General features: G+C 39.6%; 1 protein-coding gene across 1 annotated transcript in view; it reads left to right on the top strand.

The window, feature by feature from the left end:
* P2RX3 (purinergic receptor P2X 3) overlaps nt 1-17,326 on the top strand; it is a 136,763-nt gene that overhangs the window by 46,055 nt on the left and 73,382 nt on the right. Inside the window, exon 7 of the mRNA XM_053691680.1 lies at nt 12,396-12,519. Within this exon, the coding sequence (XP_053547655.1) occupies nt 12,396-12,519 (124 nt within the window). The remainder of the gene's footprint in view (nt 1-12,395; nt 12,520-17,326) is intronic.

The raw sequence follows: 17,326 nt of genomic DNA, 5'->3' as shown, positions 1-17,326 counted from the left end.
GTTATAAAAATGTTTAAAAAATATGAAATTGTTCATTTTTATGCTTTTGTTATATCTAATTGTTGCTGGTTGCTGAGTGCTCATGTGAAAAACCAGAGGAAAAAAGCACTTTTTATCTGTATGCCACGGAGAGTAACTACAAGGTTTTCAGAGGTATCAATTAAGACTAGGCCCATACTTCTAGGGAGAAAGTGTATGGCTTTGCCTTTACAATATGGTGGCAGGATTTCCAAAATGGACACCACAGTAGTGCTGTATAGAAAAACCTGCCACCATATTTGCACATGAGCATATCCTCTGGCATAGACCAACCAAAGGTGAAGGTTGAATCAAGTTCATAATGAAGCAGATCCTCTGTCTCCTATGTGGGTGTTGGCTCAGCAAAGAGCCAGAAATGGTGCTGTTGAAATGGTGGACCCTGCCTTTGGCCTAGCTATGAACCTGGCTCTTTGCTCACAATCGAGTTTGTCAGAAAGCAGATGGAATATTTTTGTAGCATGTGTTGATGCAATCTAGTTTGAGAGTTTGTTTTTTTGAATGCCAATTTCACACAATACGCTTAAAAAATGCAAGACCCGTGTTTTTCATGCAACAAATCATGTGGTTGACTAAGAGCTATTTACATAACAATAAATGCTTGGAAAATGTTTCACATCACTTGATTTTGAATACTTGCTCCTGTGTGTTTTGAGGCAAACCACAAGGTTCACTGGATTTTGAAAAGGTTCCTAAAAGAACCTCATTACCATCCAATTAGGGAGGCTTTTTATTGAGAAGTCAATGGGGGGTAGTTATCAAGCCGTCAACCTCAAATACGCTGGAATTCCGCAGTGTATTTGTGGCGAGGCTGATTCGCCTTAGTTATCAAAGGCTCGAGACCGGCAAAAGTAGAATTTTGTGACGTAAACTTCGATCCGCCGGACTCAGTCCGACACAGATCGATTCTTACGTCACTCCAGATGTTCCTCACACAAGTGCGGCACAATCTCACTACTTTTGCTAGTTATCAAATGACTAGCAGGTACGCTCAGCACTTTTACGGCCCAGCGTACCTGGTTTTCAAACCGCCACCCCTGGAGGCGGCGGATCCCATAGGAATCAATGGGAGTCTGACCATAGCGAAAGTACAAGTTCGCTGCTGACAGACATCCCATTGATTTCTATGGGAGCTGTCTACACCTAACACCCTAACATGTACCCCGAGTCTAAACACCCCTAATCTGTCCCCCCTACACCGCCGCAACTAAATAAAGTTATTACCCCTAAACCGCCGCTCCAGGAGCCCACCGCAAGCTACTCTATACATATTAACCCCTAAACCGCCGCTCCCGGAGCCCACCGCAACTATAATAAATGTATTAACCCCTAAACCGCCGCTCCCTGAACCCGCCGCAAACTATATTAAACTTATTAACCCCTAATCTGCCCCCCCTACACCGTCGCCACCTATAATAAATTTATTAACCCCTATCCTGCCCCCCACTACGCCGCCGCCACTGTAATAAAATTATTAACCCCTAAACCTAAGTCTAACACTAACCCTAACGCCCCCTAACTTAAATATTAATTAAATAAATCTAAATAATATTTTTATTATTAACTAAATTAATCCTATTTAAAACTAAATACCTACCTTTAAAATAAACCCTAATATAGCTACAATATAAATAATAATTATATTGTAGCTATCTTAGGATTTATTTTTTATTTTACAGGCAACTTTCAATTTATTTTAACTAGGTACAATAGCTATTAAATAGTTATTAACTATTTAATAGTTACCTAGCTAAAATAAAGAGAAATGTACCTGTAAAATAAATCCTAACCTAAGTTTCAATTACACCTAACACTACACTATACTTTAATAAATTATTCCTATTTAAAACTAAATACTTACCTATAAAATAAACCCTAAGATAGCTACAATGTAATTAATAATTATATTGTAGCTATCTTAGGATTTATATTTATTTTACAGGTAACTTTGTATTTATTTTAGCTAGGTAGAATAGTTATTAAATAGTTATTAACTAACTATTTAATAACTACCTAGCTAAAAGAAATACAAAATTACCTGTAAAATAAATCCTAACCTAAGTTACAATTAAACCTAATACTACACTATCATTAAATTAATTAAATAAACTACCTACAAATAACTACAATTAAATACAATTACATAAACTAACTAAAGTACAAAAAATAAAAAAATAAGTTACAAACATTTTAAAAATATTACAACAATTTTAAGCTACTTACACCTAATCTAAGCCCCCTAATAAAATAACAAACCCCCCCAAAATAAAAAAATGCCCTACCCTATTCTAAATTAAATAAAGTTCAAAGCTCTTTTACCTTACCAGCCCTTAAAAGGGCCATTTGTGGGGGCATGCCCCAAAAAGTTCAGCTCTTTTGCCTGTAAAAGAAAAATACAACAGCCAATAGAATGCGAGCTCAATCTGATTGGCTGATTCCATCAGCCAATCAGATTTTTCCTATCTTAATTCCGATTGGCTGATAGAATCCTATCAGCCAATCGGAATTGAGGGGACGCCATCTTGGATGACGTCCCTTAAAGGAGCCTTCATTCGTCGTAGTCCGTCGGTGAAGAAGGAGGTTCCGCGTCGGCGGGAGGAAGATTCAAGACCCGGCTTGGAAGATGACATCGCCCGGATAGAAGACCTCTTCAGCGCCTCTTGGAAGATGACATCGGCCGGATCGAAGACTTCTTCAGCGCCGCCTGGATGATAACTTCATCGGATGGAAGATTTCTTCAGCGCCGCTTAGAGGATTAACTTCTTCCGCTCCGGATGTCCACTTCGGTTCCATCGCTGCTCGGCTGAGTGAAGACGACTCAAGGTAGGATGATCTTCAGGGGATTAGTGTTAGGTTTTTGTAAGGGGGGTTTGGGTTAGATTAGGGGTATGTGGGTGGTGGGTTTTAATGTTGGGGGGGTTGTATTTTTCTTTTACAGGCAAAAGAGCTGAAATTTTTGGGGCATGCCCCCACAAATGGCCCTTTTAAGGACTGGTAAGGTAAAAGAGCTTTGAACTTTATTTAATTTAGAATAGGGTAGGGCATTTTTTTATTTTGGGGGGTTTGTTATTTTATTAGGGGGCTTAGATTAGGTGTAAGTAGCTGAAAATTGTTGTAATATTTTTAAAATGTTTGTAACTTATTTTTTTATTTTTTGTAACTTAGCTTTTTTATTTTTTGTACTTTAGTTAGTTTATGTAATTGTATTTAATTGTAGTTATTTGTAGGTAGTTTATTTAATTAATTTAATGATAGTGTAGTATTAGGTTTAATTGTAACTTAGGTTAGGATTTATTTTACAGGTAATTTTGTATTTCTTTTAGCTAGGTAGTTATTAAATAGTTAATAACTATTTAATAACTATTCTAACTAGCTAAAATAAATACAAAGTTACCTGTAAAATAAATATAAATCCTAAAATAGCTACAATATAATTATTATTTATATTGTAGCTATATTAGGGTTTATTTTACAGGTAAGTATTTATTTTTAAATAGGAATAATTTATTAAAGTATAGTGTAGTGTTAGGTGTAATTATAACTTAGGTTAGGATTTATTTTACAGGTAAATTTCAGTTTATTTTAGCTAGGTAACTATTAAATAGTTAATAACTATTTAATAGCTATTGTACCTAGTTAAAATAAATTGAAAGTTGCCTGTAAAATAAAAATAAATCCTAAGATAGCTACAATATAATTATTATTTATATTGTAGCTATATTAGGGTTTATTTTAAAGGTAAGTATTTAGTTTTAAATAGGATTAATTTAGTTAATAATAGAAATATTATTTAGATTTATTTAATTAATATTTAAGTTAGGGGGGGTTAGGGTTAGACTTAGGTTTAGGGGTTAATAATTTTATTACAGTGGCGGCGGTGTAGTGGGGGGCAGGATAGGGGTTAATAAATTTATTATAGGTGATGACGGTGTAGGGGGGGCAGGATAGGGGTTAATAAATTTATTATAGGTGACGACGGTGTAGGGGGGGCAGGATAGGGGTTAATAGGTTTAATATAGGTTGCGGCGGGTTCAGAGAGCAGCAGTTTAGGGGTTAAACTATTTATTAAGTTGCGGCGAGGTGCGGGATCAGCAGGATAGGGGTTAATAACTTTATTATAGAGGGCGACGGTGTAGGGGGGCAGGATAGGGGTTACTAGGTATAATGTAGGTGGCAGCGGTGTCCGGGAGCGGCGGTTTAGGGGTTAATACATTTATCAGAGTTGCGGCAGGGTCTAGGAGCGGCGGTTTAGGGGTTAATACATTCATCAAAGTTGGGGCAGGGTCTAGGAGCGGCGGTTTAGGGGTTAGTAACTTTATTGAGTTGCGGGAGGCTCAGGGGGCGCCGGTATAGGGATAGAACAGTCTAGTTTAGTGTGAGTGCTTAGTGACAGGCTAGCAATAAAGCTGGGAAAATGCCAAAGAGCAGCGAGATCGGATGAGTGATAACTCTCACAGTCCGCTGCTCATCGCCCCGCGGCTTTTTGACAGCTTTATTTGATAACTTAGGCGAACGTATTCAAGGTCCGCGGCGGCGAAGGTAGGCGAGCTTAGGCGGGCGTATTGGGCCGTCGAAGGCAGAAAAGTAGACGGCTTGATAACTAACCCCCAATATCTTTTCACTTTTAAATTTAAGAACAGGTAGAAGGGGCTTTTTGATTTTTCAATTAAAAATATAACATTTAGCAAAAAATTTAACTAAAAATAAATATTACTTGAAATATGATGATAGAAAAAAACTTTTGGTCCTGTAAGGTTCTGTCATATTATTAGCCCATTTCATTTTCTTCCAACTGGACTTAGCAAGTTGAATATACCTTTAAGACAAAATGGAAAACATTTTGAGTGGGACACAAGATGTAAAGACAGTGATATCATCTCATATTTTGCCTCCTTTCTATAATAGGTTCATCTTACATTGAGCCTTCTTAACTGATAACAACATCTCATTTTGTGACGACTTCCCTGATAAGCTCAACCTAACATTTCACCTTCTTCATTGTACTTATTGGTTCTAATCAGGGTAGCCACCCAACCAGTATTTGTTTACAGAATGAAGACTTTACAGATTATTATAGGCAAGCAGAAAACTCAAGCAAGCAAGCCTGCAAAGCAAGGACTCCAAATCTCTATCCACTGATTTGTAAATATAGTGTTTTGAGTGCCACCCAATTTCTAATAGCAGTATTTGTTTTTAAGGAATATAAAACCAAATCATTTTCTTTTATTAGTCAGACAGAGCATACAATTTAAAAAAAGTTTCCTATTTACTTATATGATCGAATTTGCTTTGTTCTAATGATATGCTTTGTTGAAGAGATACATAGGTAGGTATCTGGAGAACTTATTGCCAGGAAATAGTGCTGCCATCTATTGCTCTTGCACATGGATTACATTTTTGCAATCATGCTGTAATAGTGCTCCAGAAATGGGTAGGCTCCTAAGCTTACTTCCCTGGTATTCAACAAAAGATACCTAGAGAACGAAGGAAAATTGATAATAGAAGCAAAGTAGAAAGTTGTTTAAAATCACATGCTCTGTATGAATCATGAAAGACAATTGTTTTCTTTCAATAACCATTTAATTTTGGAATCTGCACCTTTGTAAGATTGATATGTTTATTGTTCCTGCTCTGAACCCGATTTCCTGCACTATAAGTTCATTCTCTATTCTTACAACTCTGCCCTTCACTTAGCCAAGCAAAACTATTTCTCTTCTCTCATATCTTCTCACTCCTCAGACCCTAAATGTCTCTTTTCCACTTAAACACTCTCCTCTATCCACCTGCACCACCCCCTTCATCTGACTTTAGTGCTCAAGACTTGGCAGACTACATTTTCAACAAAACACCATCCGAAGTAACATCCCACCACAAGACTGCAACCTTCCATCTCAGCCCCCGGTCACCCCCTCCAACACTCTCAGTACCTTCCCCCCAACCACTGAGAATGAAGTGAGTTCCCTATTGTCTTCCTCACACCTCACTACCTGCCCCCTTGACCCTATTCCTTCACATCTAATACGTCCTCTGTCCTCTACCCTCACCCCAGCTCTTACTCACATATTCAACCAATCCCTTATTACTGGTTCATTTCCATCATCCTTCAAACATGCAAAGGTTACCCCCATTCTCAAAAAAAACCTCCCTCGACCCCAATTCTCCTGCAAACTTCCATCCCATATCACTACTTCCGTTAGCTTCTAAAGTCCTGAAAAACTAGTTTTCGATCGCCTAACACACTTCCTATCCTCCAACTCATTGCTTGACCACCTGCAATCTGGCTTCTGTCCCCAACACTCAACTATAATAGTGTTTGTAACGCGTCCGTCGGTGAAGCCAGTTGCACACACATCCTCAAAGGAATGTTGACTGTGCGAGGCAGCCAAAAGAATGTTGGCTACGCACGCGGCCAAAAGAATCCAATTGGATGCAGTGAAGCTGCATCCCGGTGGATTCTGAAAATGGCAGGGTGGTGAAAGAATCTATTCTTTCACCACCTTGCTATTTTTAGAATTCACCTGGATGCGGCGTAGGCAAACCTGAAGCCTTAAAAAAACGCCTGCACGAAATAACGAACAAACAAACGAACAAACTGCCCGCAAGAAATCAATAAAAACACCCGCACGAAGTATAACAAAAGAAACCTAACCTCCTGCACAAAGTATTAACAAACACCAAAACTGCCAACCCCTACATCGCAAAATATTAAAGCAATTAACCCCTAATCCGCAAATAACATAATAGCATATTAACCCCTTAACTGCCAACCCCCCACATCGCAATAAACCTAATTAACCTATTAACCCCTAAACCAACAAACCCCCACATCGCAATAAACCTAATTAACCTATTAACCCCTAAACCGCCAAACCCCCACATCGCAATAAACCTAATAAACCTATTAACTCCTAAACCGCCAACCCGCCACAACGCAAATAAACTAATTTAATTACTAAGCCCCCTAACCTAACACCCCCTAAATTAACCCCAATACTAAGTTACACTTAAATAAAACCTAACAGAGGGGCGGAGCCTACAGTTGCAGAGACAGGACGTGTTTTGTGGGAGCTCCTGGTTCCACTACAGTGTTTTATACAATTTTTTTTATTGTTTTCCTATATAAAAATCTCCAATCCTGTGGATGGGGGCCAGAGGGACACTACAGGACTCAAGAAATTGACAGTCCTGAGGGGAAAACTTTCTGGATTGACTGTTCTGTCTAAGATCTGCAGCTAGGCCTCAAGGCCACCACATTTATTAAGTGCTTGGTGGTTTCTGGAGCCGGGGTTTACGCATATTCCCCCCCTGGGAGACTGGGGTTATGAGTAGTACTAATTACTACACAACTAGAATCAGACATGGATATCGATACTAAAGCATCAGCAGACACTATATATGAGATGCTTAATGTGCACTTCACTGGACTGAGGAGCATAATTGCGCAGTGTTTTGCAAGCTGCCCTTCTCCACACGACCCTTGTGATAGGGACCCGGAATCAGAGGCTTCTGCTGCACAGTTAGAGGAGCCCATAGGGGTAACGTACAGCTCCTGGAACTCATTGAGTGCCCGTAAACTACCACTCTTGCTGGAGAGAGTGTGTGAAGACCCGGCCTGTCATATTTCTACCGAATGCTATGTCTTGTCTGGAGCTGAGTCATTGCCTGAGACTGCAGATGGTCTAGAAATAGTGAACCCACAGCCCTGTCCAGAAACGGTGACTAAACCCACTCAGACTGCTGAGACAGGCCCGCAACCATGTGCAGCGGTTTGTCCGCACCTTCCGAGTGATGATTCTCTTAACACTCGATGGGGACAGGGTTCTATACAAGCGACTCTTGCCACAGCAGTGAAAATCCTTGCTGTGCATCATTACCTCCCTATGGAAAGAGTGAGACCGAGCTACAGGACATCAGTGGGGGCCGCATTTCAGGGAACCTCTTATCAGCCCATGGATTGTACAGACGCACTCTGTTTTTGCCGGCCTTTTGACTCTGGAGGCTATCAGACTCGCCCCCATACCGCATCTAGCCTGCCGCCTAGCTGGGCGCGTGCTGGGGATAACAAAGAGAGCACTGTGGCATTGAACAAAATTTGGACACTTACACCCAACTTGTCTGGTGGACCGGAGTTCCGGAGGCAGCAGAGAGGAGGCCTGCCTGGATGTAGAGTGCGCTGGCTTGTGGAGAGATTCTGACCCGCGACGTGATTGCCGATGCAGAGACAGATGTCAATGTGATTGGGAGGCCGTCAGGGATGGAGCTGCATCTGTGTCTGAGGAAAAGCTGATGGAGGATCCTGATGCCTGCTCAGACCCTGCACAAGCGATCATGACGACTACACTACAGTTTTGATCCAGTGTGAAGACCTGCCGAACACTGACGGGACTCTGCTTATATCAGACTGTAGCCATAACTACTGTATTTGGAAACCTTTAGATTCCACAAGTCCGGAGTGGGCTAATGATGGCCGCAGCTCCGTTACATAATTCATTTTACTCGAGAACTTGTAATATCTGCCAGGTTGCGTTCCCACAACTCATATATGGCCAACAAACACCAAGAGTTAATGTTAGGTCAGTTGGAGTCCAAAGCTTAGCGACAACCTTCTAGGTATGTGCCCTAAGAGACCTATAACCTTCCATGTTTTGGAGGACTGTATGCGACTTTAGTAATGGTTAAAGGTTGCTTTCATATACCCATTACTGCATTTTGTTTCCATACGTTCTCTTTATTTCTATAAATGCATGCAGTGTTTTGTGATATCCTTATGTTTAACAACCAGTTGGCTCATTAGACACTAACAACATATATATAAGCTATTCAAACTACTTTAAACCTGTTATGAGCTGTAGATTTATTAAGCTATACTATCTCGTGATAACCTTAAAGATTGTAGCTTTCATGCCTAACTGGGTAATTCAGAATGTTTGCTATCACTGTTGACTGTTAAGTGTGTTTTTACATCTGATGTTACCGTTCTCCTTCAACTCATTAACTATTTTAATATGAGTGAGTCTATTTATAGCCAAATATAATAAGGATATTGCTCTTGCCCTAGTGCCATAATTCTGATAGTTTTTAGGAATAGCTCATTATCTCCCTAAACTATATAACTGCACCAGTATAAAGTTTAATCCATTAGTTCAGGTTATAGCACCTTAACTCTATATGGATATATGAGTTTGCAGAGACTTATACTTATACTTTAATTATGTTCATGCCTTCTATGATGCCATACTATAGTCCAGGTATTAGTTTACCATACATTGATTTTGGGTCTTTATTTAAGGTTGGGTGGTCGCCTTACTACACTCAATTATGTTGGAGTGCTGTCTCTGGCCGAGATGGCACATCTTATTAAAGATCACCCACATAAGTATTAATGGGCAAAGCTCATCTGTTAAAATATACCTTATACTACACTACCCCACCCCCTATATAATTGTCTGTATAACTTTATACGCTAGATCTGAAGGTTTATAGATAACAATTCGCCTTAATTTTATGGCCTGCCAAGAAACTATAGTTTACTCTTAGTTCATATGGTCCCTCTGAAATACCAATACTCTTGGCTCCATTATTGTTATTATGTTTGTTCATTTTTGAAAATTGACCAGTAAGTGGTCCCTTTACTTACAATGCTTTATACACTCCTTACTTATACTTAACTCAGAATAAATTACCTATCATTATGACTTACCATAAAAAAATAAAATAAAAAATAAAACCTAACATTAAATTACAAAAAAATAATAAAACATAATCTAAAATTAAAAACTCTAAAATTACAGAAAAAAATATACAAAATTATCGAAAATATTTTTTTTTAAACCTGATCCTTATGAAAATAAAAAATCCCCCCAAAATAAAAACACCCCCTAAACTACCAATAGCCCTTAAAAGGGCCTTTTGTAGGGCTTTGCCCTACGTTAAAAAGCTCTTTTACATTTAAAAATTACTAAATCCCCCCTAACAGTAAAAACCCCCCACCCACCAAACTCCCCAAAATAAAAAAAAACTAACACTAAAACAACCTAAACTACCCATTGCCCCTAAAGGGGCATTTGTATGGGCATTACCCTTAAAAGGGCATTCAGCTCTTTTACTGCCCTTAAAAGGGCAATCATCTCTTTTCCAGGCAATTAAATCCATAATCTTAAAAAAAAATAAAAAAAAAATCCTAACACTAAACCCCAAATAGGTACTCATGGTTCCTGAAGTCAGACAGAGAAGGTCTTCTTCCAGGCGGCTCCATCATCTTATATCTTCATCCAGAGCGAAGGCGGCGCGGAGTGGAGGTACGGAGCTGGCTTCCCCGATGCGTAGATCCTCAGCAGCGATCTTCAATGGTGGCAGTCCTCGGCAGTGGTCCTCAGCGGCGTGGAGGCTCCTCTTCATGCGATCGTCCATCGCACACGGAAGATTGAATGCAAGGTACCCCATATTTATTGGGGTACCTTGCATTCCTATTGGCTGAAATTTTGAAATCAGCCAATAGGATGAGAGCTACTAAAATCTTATTGGCTGATTTGAACAGCCAATAGGATTTCAGTAGCTCTAATCCTATTGGCTGATTTCAACATTTCAGCCAATATGAATGCAATGTACCCCAAATTGATTGCAGTATTTGCATTCAATCTTCAGTGTATGACGGACATCGGATGAAGAGGAGCCTCCATTCCACCGAGGAATGCTGCAGCCGCCGCAAAGGAACGCCGTCATTGAGGACCGCCGATGAAGATCCATGCATCGGAGAAGACAGCTCCGCACCTCCGCTCCGCGCAGCCTTCGTTCCGGATGAAAATAGAAGATGATGGAGCCGCCTGGAAGAAGACCTTCTCCGCCGGACTTTAGGAACGGTGAGTACCTATTTGGGGCTTAGTCTTAGTATTTTTTTATTTTTTGGGGTTGCTTTTTTTTTAGATTAGGGTTTTTTGGGCTGTAAAAGAGCTGATTGCCCTTTTTTAAGGGCAGTAAAAGAGCTGTATGCCCTTTTAAGGTCAATGTCCATACAAATGCCCCTTTAGGGTAGTTTAGGTTTAGGTGTTTTTTAGTGTTAGTTTTTTTATTTTGGTGGGGTTGGTGGATGGGGTGGTTTACTTTTGGGGGGTAATTGGTAATTTTTGTAAGTAAAAAAGCTGTTTAACTAATGCCCTACAAAAGGCCCTTTTAATGGCTATTTGTAGTTTAGTATTAGATTAGGGGGTGTTTCTTTCTGGGGGGACTTTTTATTTTTTATAGGGGTATTAGTTTAGGTTTAAATTTCTTATTTTGGATAGCTTTGTTTATTTTTTTCTGTAATTTTACTTTTTTATTTTTTGTAACTTTAGCTTGGGGGTTTGTATTTTTTAAACATAGATTGCCCTCTATGCAGGCTTATCGCCTAGTATATATATATATATATATATATATATATATATATATATATATATATATATATATACCTGTATATATTCATTTAGATATATAGATATATATATATATTTTTAAAATAAAAAGAGCATTTTCTTCTATGTGAATAACATTGGAGTGTAAAATAGCTCAATTTGGTTTAATTACGAACAAGAAAGAGCAGCCCCACCAATCTCTTGGTCTGGCTGTATGAGGTGAATACATCTGTTAAAGAGATTGGTGGTGCTGCTCTTTCTTGTTCGTGATTGATTTCTGGGGTGTTGTGCATTACCCTTTGAGCTGGCACACTACCACTGCTCCCAGGTGCTGGAAAGTTTGGACTGACATCAATTCGGTTTAATGCTGTAGGTCTTACTCTGTGTCGGGTTAGCGTGCGAGCGTTATGTGTTAGGGATTTTGTAGCATTAAAGTCTTTGGGTAGAAGAAGCTAACATGGTTGCAATATCTGATGTCCTTCAGCAAAAAAGAACACCCAGGTGGCACTCAAAATATGACAACAGTGCCATTATTAAACTGAGCAATCTTTCGGGGCTCCTACCCCTTTAACGTTGCTCAGTTTAATAAAGGCACTGTTGTCATATTTTGAATGCCACCTGAGTGTTCTTTTTTGCTGCATGTTACAGGACCCTGGAAAGGGAGGTCCTTTAGGTGTGCACCACACTCCATTCAATTTAAGCTATACAGGACATTTGGTCAAGTGTGTGCTGGTCCTGCTTTTCCCATTTGATGTCCTGAAGTTAGCTCACGTCGCGTATGGCTCAAGTACTCCAAAATGAATATTCATATGTAACATTGTCTGATCATCCTTTAACAGTAATACCACAACATATGTTTTATGTCCCTGACTACTATAGAACCTTCTGATTTTATATAATATACACTACAATGTTGTTACAATAACTTTGTTTTACCTTTTACATGTTTTGACTTTGTTTTCATCTTCCCAGGGGTAACTTACCTGATAACCTAAATTGCCGATATAATCCAAAAACACATCCTTTCTGTCCAATCTTCCGACTTGGAGACATCTTGAAACTAGCAGGTCAGAACTTTACAAACCTAGCAGACAAGGTAAGTAATGATTTCATTATGTTAAGTTTAGGTTCCTGTATCTATATCTATCAAACATTTTTCCTTGCTAGGATAAAATAATTTGTTGGTCTTTGTATGTTATAAAAAACAGTTTGCAAAGGAGTGACTGTATTAACCTTGGTAGAAGACTATGACACCCACTCATAAGGTTTAAAAGGCTTGTCATTCTCATTATTTATCTTCCCATTCTCCAGACTGAGGAAAAGAGAATCACATTTTGTACATTTTGTATTATATTGATTTATTGTCTACTTTTTTTAGCTTAAATTGAAGACATATTTGCATTTTAGTCAAGGTTTATCTGGAGACATTAATGGTAATTGGGAAGTCTTTTTTTCAACAGTACCTGAACGCCGCTACAGATCCTTCGTGAATGCGTGTATCAGACGCCACCAGAAATGAGGGTAATCTCGGAATAGGTCACATAGTCCCGAGAGGTGCACGCTAAGCGTGGCTAAGCATACCGCCCTTAAACAAAAAAGAACAAGAAAAGTTGCACACAGAGGCACTGGTGTAAATAAAAAAAATTGACTTTTAGTAATCAAAATTAAAACATTAAAACGGCAAAGATGCAAAATAATTCCTTACGCGTTTTGTGCCTCTGCAGGGCACTTAATCATAGGAATAAAGACTGAGCCAGAGTCCCTTAATTTAAAGGGACACTAACCAATCATACACGTGAGTTAATTAAAAAGACATGTGAATTATAAATGCACACTATGCATTACAAATATATACACAGCGCCAAAGAGAACCATAGTATATTAGATTGTAAACTCTTACTTTCTGGGAGATATAAACTTCTCCAGGCTGCAGTAACATATGAAATATTTGCATCCCTAAATCAAAAAGAACCAAAGGCAGTTAAAGGATCTAGTGGAGGTTTTATGGAATACTAACATTTTTGTAACATACACAATTTTCAGAAATTCATACATTTTCTTGGCTGAGCCTTTTTTATGTGTATCTTTTGCTCTACACAGAACAAGGATAGAAGAAAATGAGGGTAAAAGGGGGATTTAGTATAAAATGATAACCTGTCTACCAGTAGGGCAGTGTTGCACTTGTCTCAACATATTGCCTTCTAATGTAATCATCTAATGTAATCATTGCTTGGTATTGATTTGCCCATTTGCAGTGTTGGTCTGTGCACCTCCATTTCCAATACAGAGCCTACTTCAGTTTCTCTACGACTTACCTTTTCTCCCTGTGGATTCCTGCTGACATCTGCCACCATTATACTGCCTAAGTCTTTGCAGCTGCTTCAAACTCATCCCACAATCTTCTACCTAACTCTGAGGGTAAAACCGCTACTAGCTGCTCTAGTAGACAGAGACGTTCGGCAGTGATGTCATCAGCTGAGGCCATGCATTCCATCTGCCTGTCTGTTCTCACATCTAGGGTATCCGGATATCAGACGCTGTGTTTGTGGACACAGGATTGAAAGTCAAGACCCCATACTAGATTCTCTGGTATCTTTCTTTAAGGCAATGTCTTCCCTCTACGAGGATCCCTGCAAACAGATTACTGCAGAAAACGCACTCCGTAGCCTAAAACAGGGTAAAAGACCTGTGGAGGACAGAATTTTAAACACTGGGCCCAGTATTTGCAATGGAATGAGATCTCATTGCGCAACCAATTTCATCTTGGCCAATCAGAAGGGTTGAAGGACGAGTTAGCCAGATTGGAACTCCCCGGTATCCTAGAAGCTTTAGACACACTATCTATAACAATTGATTGTAGGATCCGTGAGAGGAGACTAGAAAGATACACCTCTCATCTTAAAAGGTTACATGTAGGGCCCATATTACCTCCTGCTTCAAGCAGCAGTCCAGTTCAGGACCAACCTATGGAGATTGGGTTTGTCATAGGTCCCCTATCACAGGAGGAAAAGAACAAAAGACGTACCCTAAAGCTGTGCATGTACTGTACATCAAAGGAACACACTGTTAAAGAGTGCACAGGACTTCACAGATATAAACCTTGTAAGCACACAAATAACCATGATTGCCTCCACTTCCAAAATCTCTAACTAAACGCTTTTATAAACTGCCTTTATCTCTGCAGTGGGATCAACATCGACTCTCCAGTGAAGCCATAATTGATACCAGAGCCTACGGAAACTTTATTGATGTAAATATTGTAAATAAAAATAAAATTCTTCTTGTGTGTAAGTATAGCCCAGTCTCAGTCAGAGTTATTGATGGTTCCCAAATATCTACGGGCCCCATCTCCCATCAGACATTTCCTCTCTTAGTCACCATCACAAACTGGCTTCTTTTACATAAACCCAAAATCCTCTGGGAGGATTTATCAATCTCCTTGACTTCAGATTATTGCACTAACACCTGTTACAATTCTCATAATCTCCTACAGATTTCTTCCTCTGTTCTACCAACTTTCAACAGGGATTTTCAAGATGTCTTTGATAAGAAAGAATCTGAGTCTCTTCCGTCTCATAGACCTTATGATTGCCCTATTGAACTGATACCTGGATCTTCCATCCCCTATGGGCATATCTAACCCCTGTCACAATGAAAACCTCAAAAAGGGACCTTTAGACCTTTAACATCCCCGTCAGGGATATTTTTTGTGAGAAACAAGGACAATTCTCTACATCCCATAATCGACTACCGTGAATTAAACAAACGCACAGTTAAAAAACGTTATCCCTTACCACTCATCCAGGATTTGATTGAATGCCTCGAAGGAGCAAAGATTTTCACAAAACTTGATTTAAGAGGTGCCTATAATCTAATCCGCATCAGGTCAGGAGACAAATGGCTCACCACCTTCAGAACTAGATACAACCTCTTTGAATATACCATGATGCCATTCGGGATCTTTAATGCCCAAGCCACATTTCAAAACTTCATAAACTATATCTTTCAATACATACTAGATGTATATATATAGTTATCTATCTAGATGACATACTCATTTACTCAAAAACCTCCGAAGACCATGTGAAACATGTCAGATCTGTCCTATCACGTCTTAGACACCATCAGTTATACGCAAAGATGGAAAAGTGTATCTTCAATTCTAGTGAGATATCATTCCTTGGTTACCATATTTCTCCAAATGGGATCCAGATGGAGCTGCTTCAAACTCATCCCACGATCTTCTACCTAACTCTGAGGGTAAAACCGCTACTAGCTGCTCTAGGAGACAGAGACGTTCAGCAGTGACATCATCAGCTGCAGCCTTGCATTCCATCTGCCTGTCTGTTTTCACTGCTAGGGTATCCGGATATCAAACGCAGTGTTTGTGAACACAGGATTCTTCTGCCTTCCTCTAATCACAGCTCCAATTTAACTTTACCTATAGCTCATGTTTCCTTTTGTCTCAAGGATTAGCAGGTATTGCTAAAAGCTCCTCTATATATGTCTGCAGTTCCTGTCATCTAGGCTATTGTTCTGTGTCAAGTCTCTTGCCTGCAGGTAATCAGTCTGTTCAACCTGGAAGAAAGGACTGTTACTTTATTACCATTTCTATGAATGTAACATATATACTCACAGCGCTTGCCTGACTTCAGGTACCCTGATAAGTTTATTTAAGCACAACCTTTCTTTTCCAGAAACCTTACCTGCTGTGCATAGTCTGCAATAACTTTGTAGTACCATTACTGCACTTTTGGTTTAGTTTGTGACATCAGATCATTCTCAGAGGTTCTCCACGCTTTTGGTATATCACTATCAAGAGCAGGAGTTACTTTGAATACAAAACCTACATTTTAACTATTGTTTAGTTCAGCAGCTGCATTATCCATAACTGAGTTGTCAAAACCTTATAGGCATTTGCAGAAAAGAAAATTGAGGCAGGTAATCACTGCAGAGCTCCTAGGCCGGGAGACCGAAGACTGAAAAAGGGAGGCTCATGGGTGTAGTCATAGATGTTCAGTGGGTGAAGATGGAGTCACATGTTTTGCATGGAAACTGACACTGCGTACCAATATGATCCTTCATGCTTGAAAGCTAGCTTTGTGGCAACCTTTGTTAGCATTCCCAGTTTTTAAGGTCTTGACCATTCATGAGTGCAAATGACCACAAGACAGTGGAGGCTCCTCCATTTGTTCACATTCGCACGTGAACCCCCATTCAGATGTGAACCCCCATTCAGAAGAAGAGAAGAAAAAAAAAATTCTGAAGAAAATATAATTTTTCCAATAGCCCCCCTATTGGAAAAATTATATTTAATTTATACCCCAAAAAAAGTTAAAGCAAAACTGTTTTTTGTTGTTAAATTATATATTTTTAATGTTTCCACAATTCCACTGTTTTTTTTTTATTTAACCGCACGTGCGGTAGAGCCTACATGCCTGTCTCATTAGCTGCCTGTATATTTTCATGCAGACCACTCCCACTCTCCACCCCATCCCTATACTGGCTTAATCGCACAGTTCAGCCTGTGCTCTTGAGCCAGTGAGGTGGTGTTAAGCTGGTCTGGATACGTCATCACTGATCACGTGATGATCAGTCAGCTCCAGAGTCCAGCTCCGCCTCCACCCACTCTCTTTGAGGTGACTGACTGCGAGTGCGCACAGTGTGCTGTGAGGAGGAAATGAGGAATGAAAATTGCTGTTCATCCAGCATGGGGACATGTGCCATGTGTTGGTGGGGACTGGTTGAGAAGCAGCAGAGGACAGGCAAATCCTGCAGCCCTAACAATAGCAGCAGATACACCATCCTTGATCCTTCTGTGACCCAACTGGATTACTAAGGTACGGTGGCTGTGTCAGTGGTAAAAGGGACTGGGAGGAACGTTATCTGCACACTGTTTGGAC

This window comes from Bombina bombina, chromosome 9 (assembly GCF_027579735.1).
Source record: "Bombina bombina isolate aBomBom1 chromosome 9, aBomBom1.pri, whole genome shotgun sequence".
Classification (NCBI taxonomy): domain Eukaryota; kingdom Metazoa; phylum Chordata; class Amphibia; order Anura; family Bombinatoridae; genus Bombina; species Bombina bombina.
Note: the sequence above shows the minus strand (reverse complement) of the source record. Positions and strands in the feature narration are given on the sequence as shown.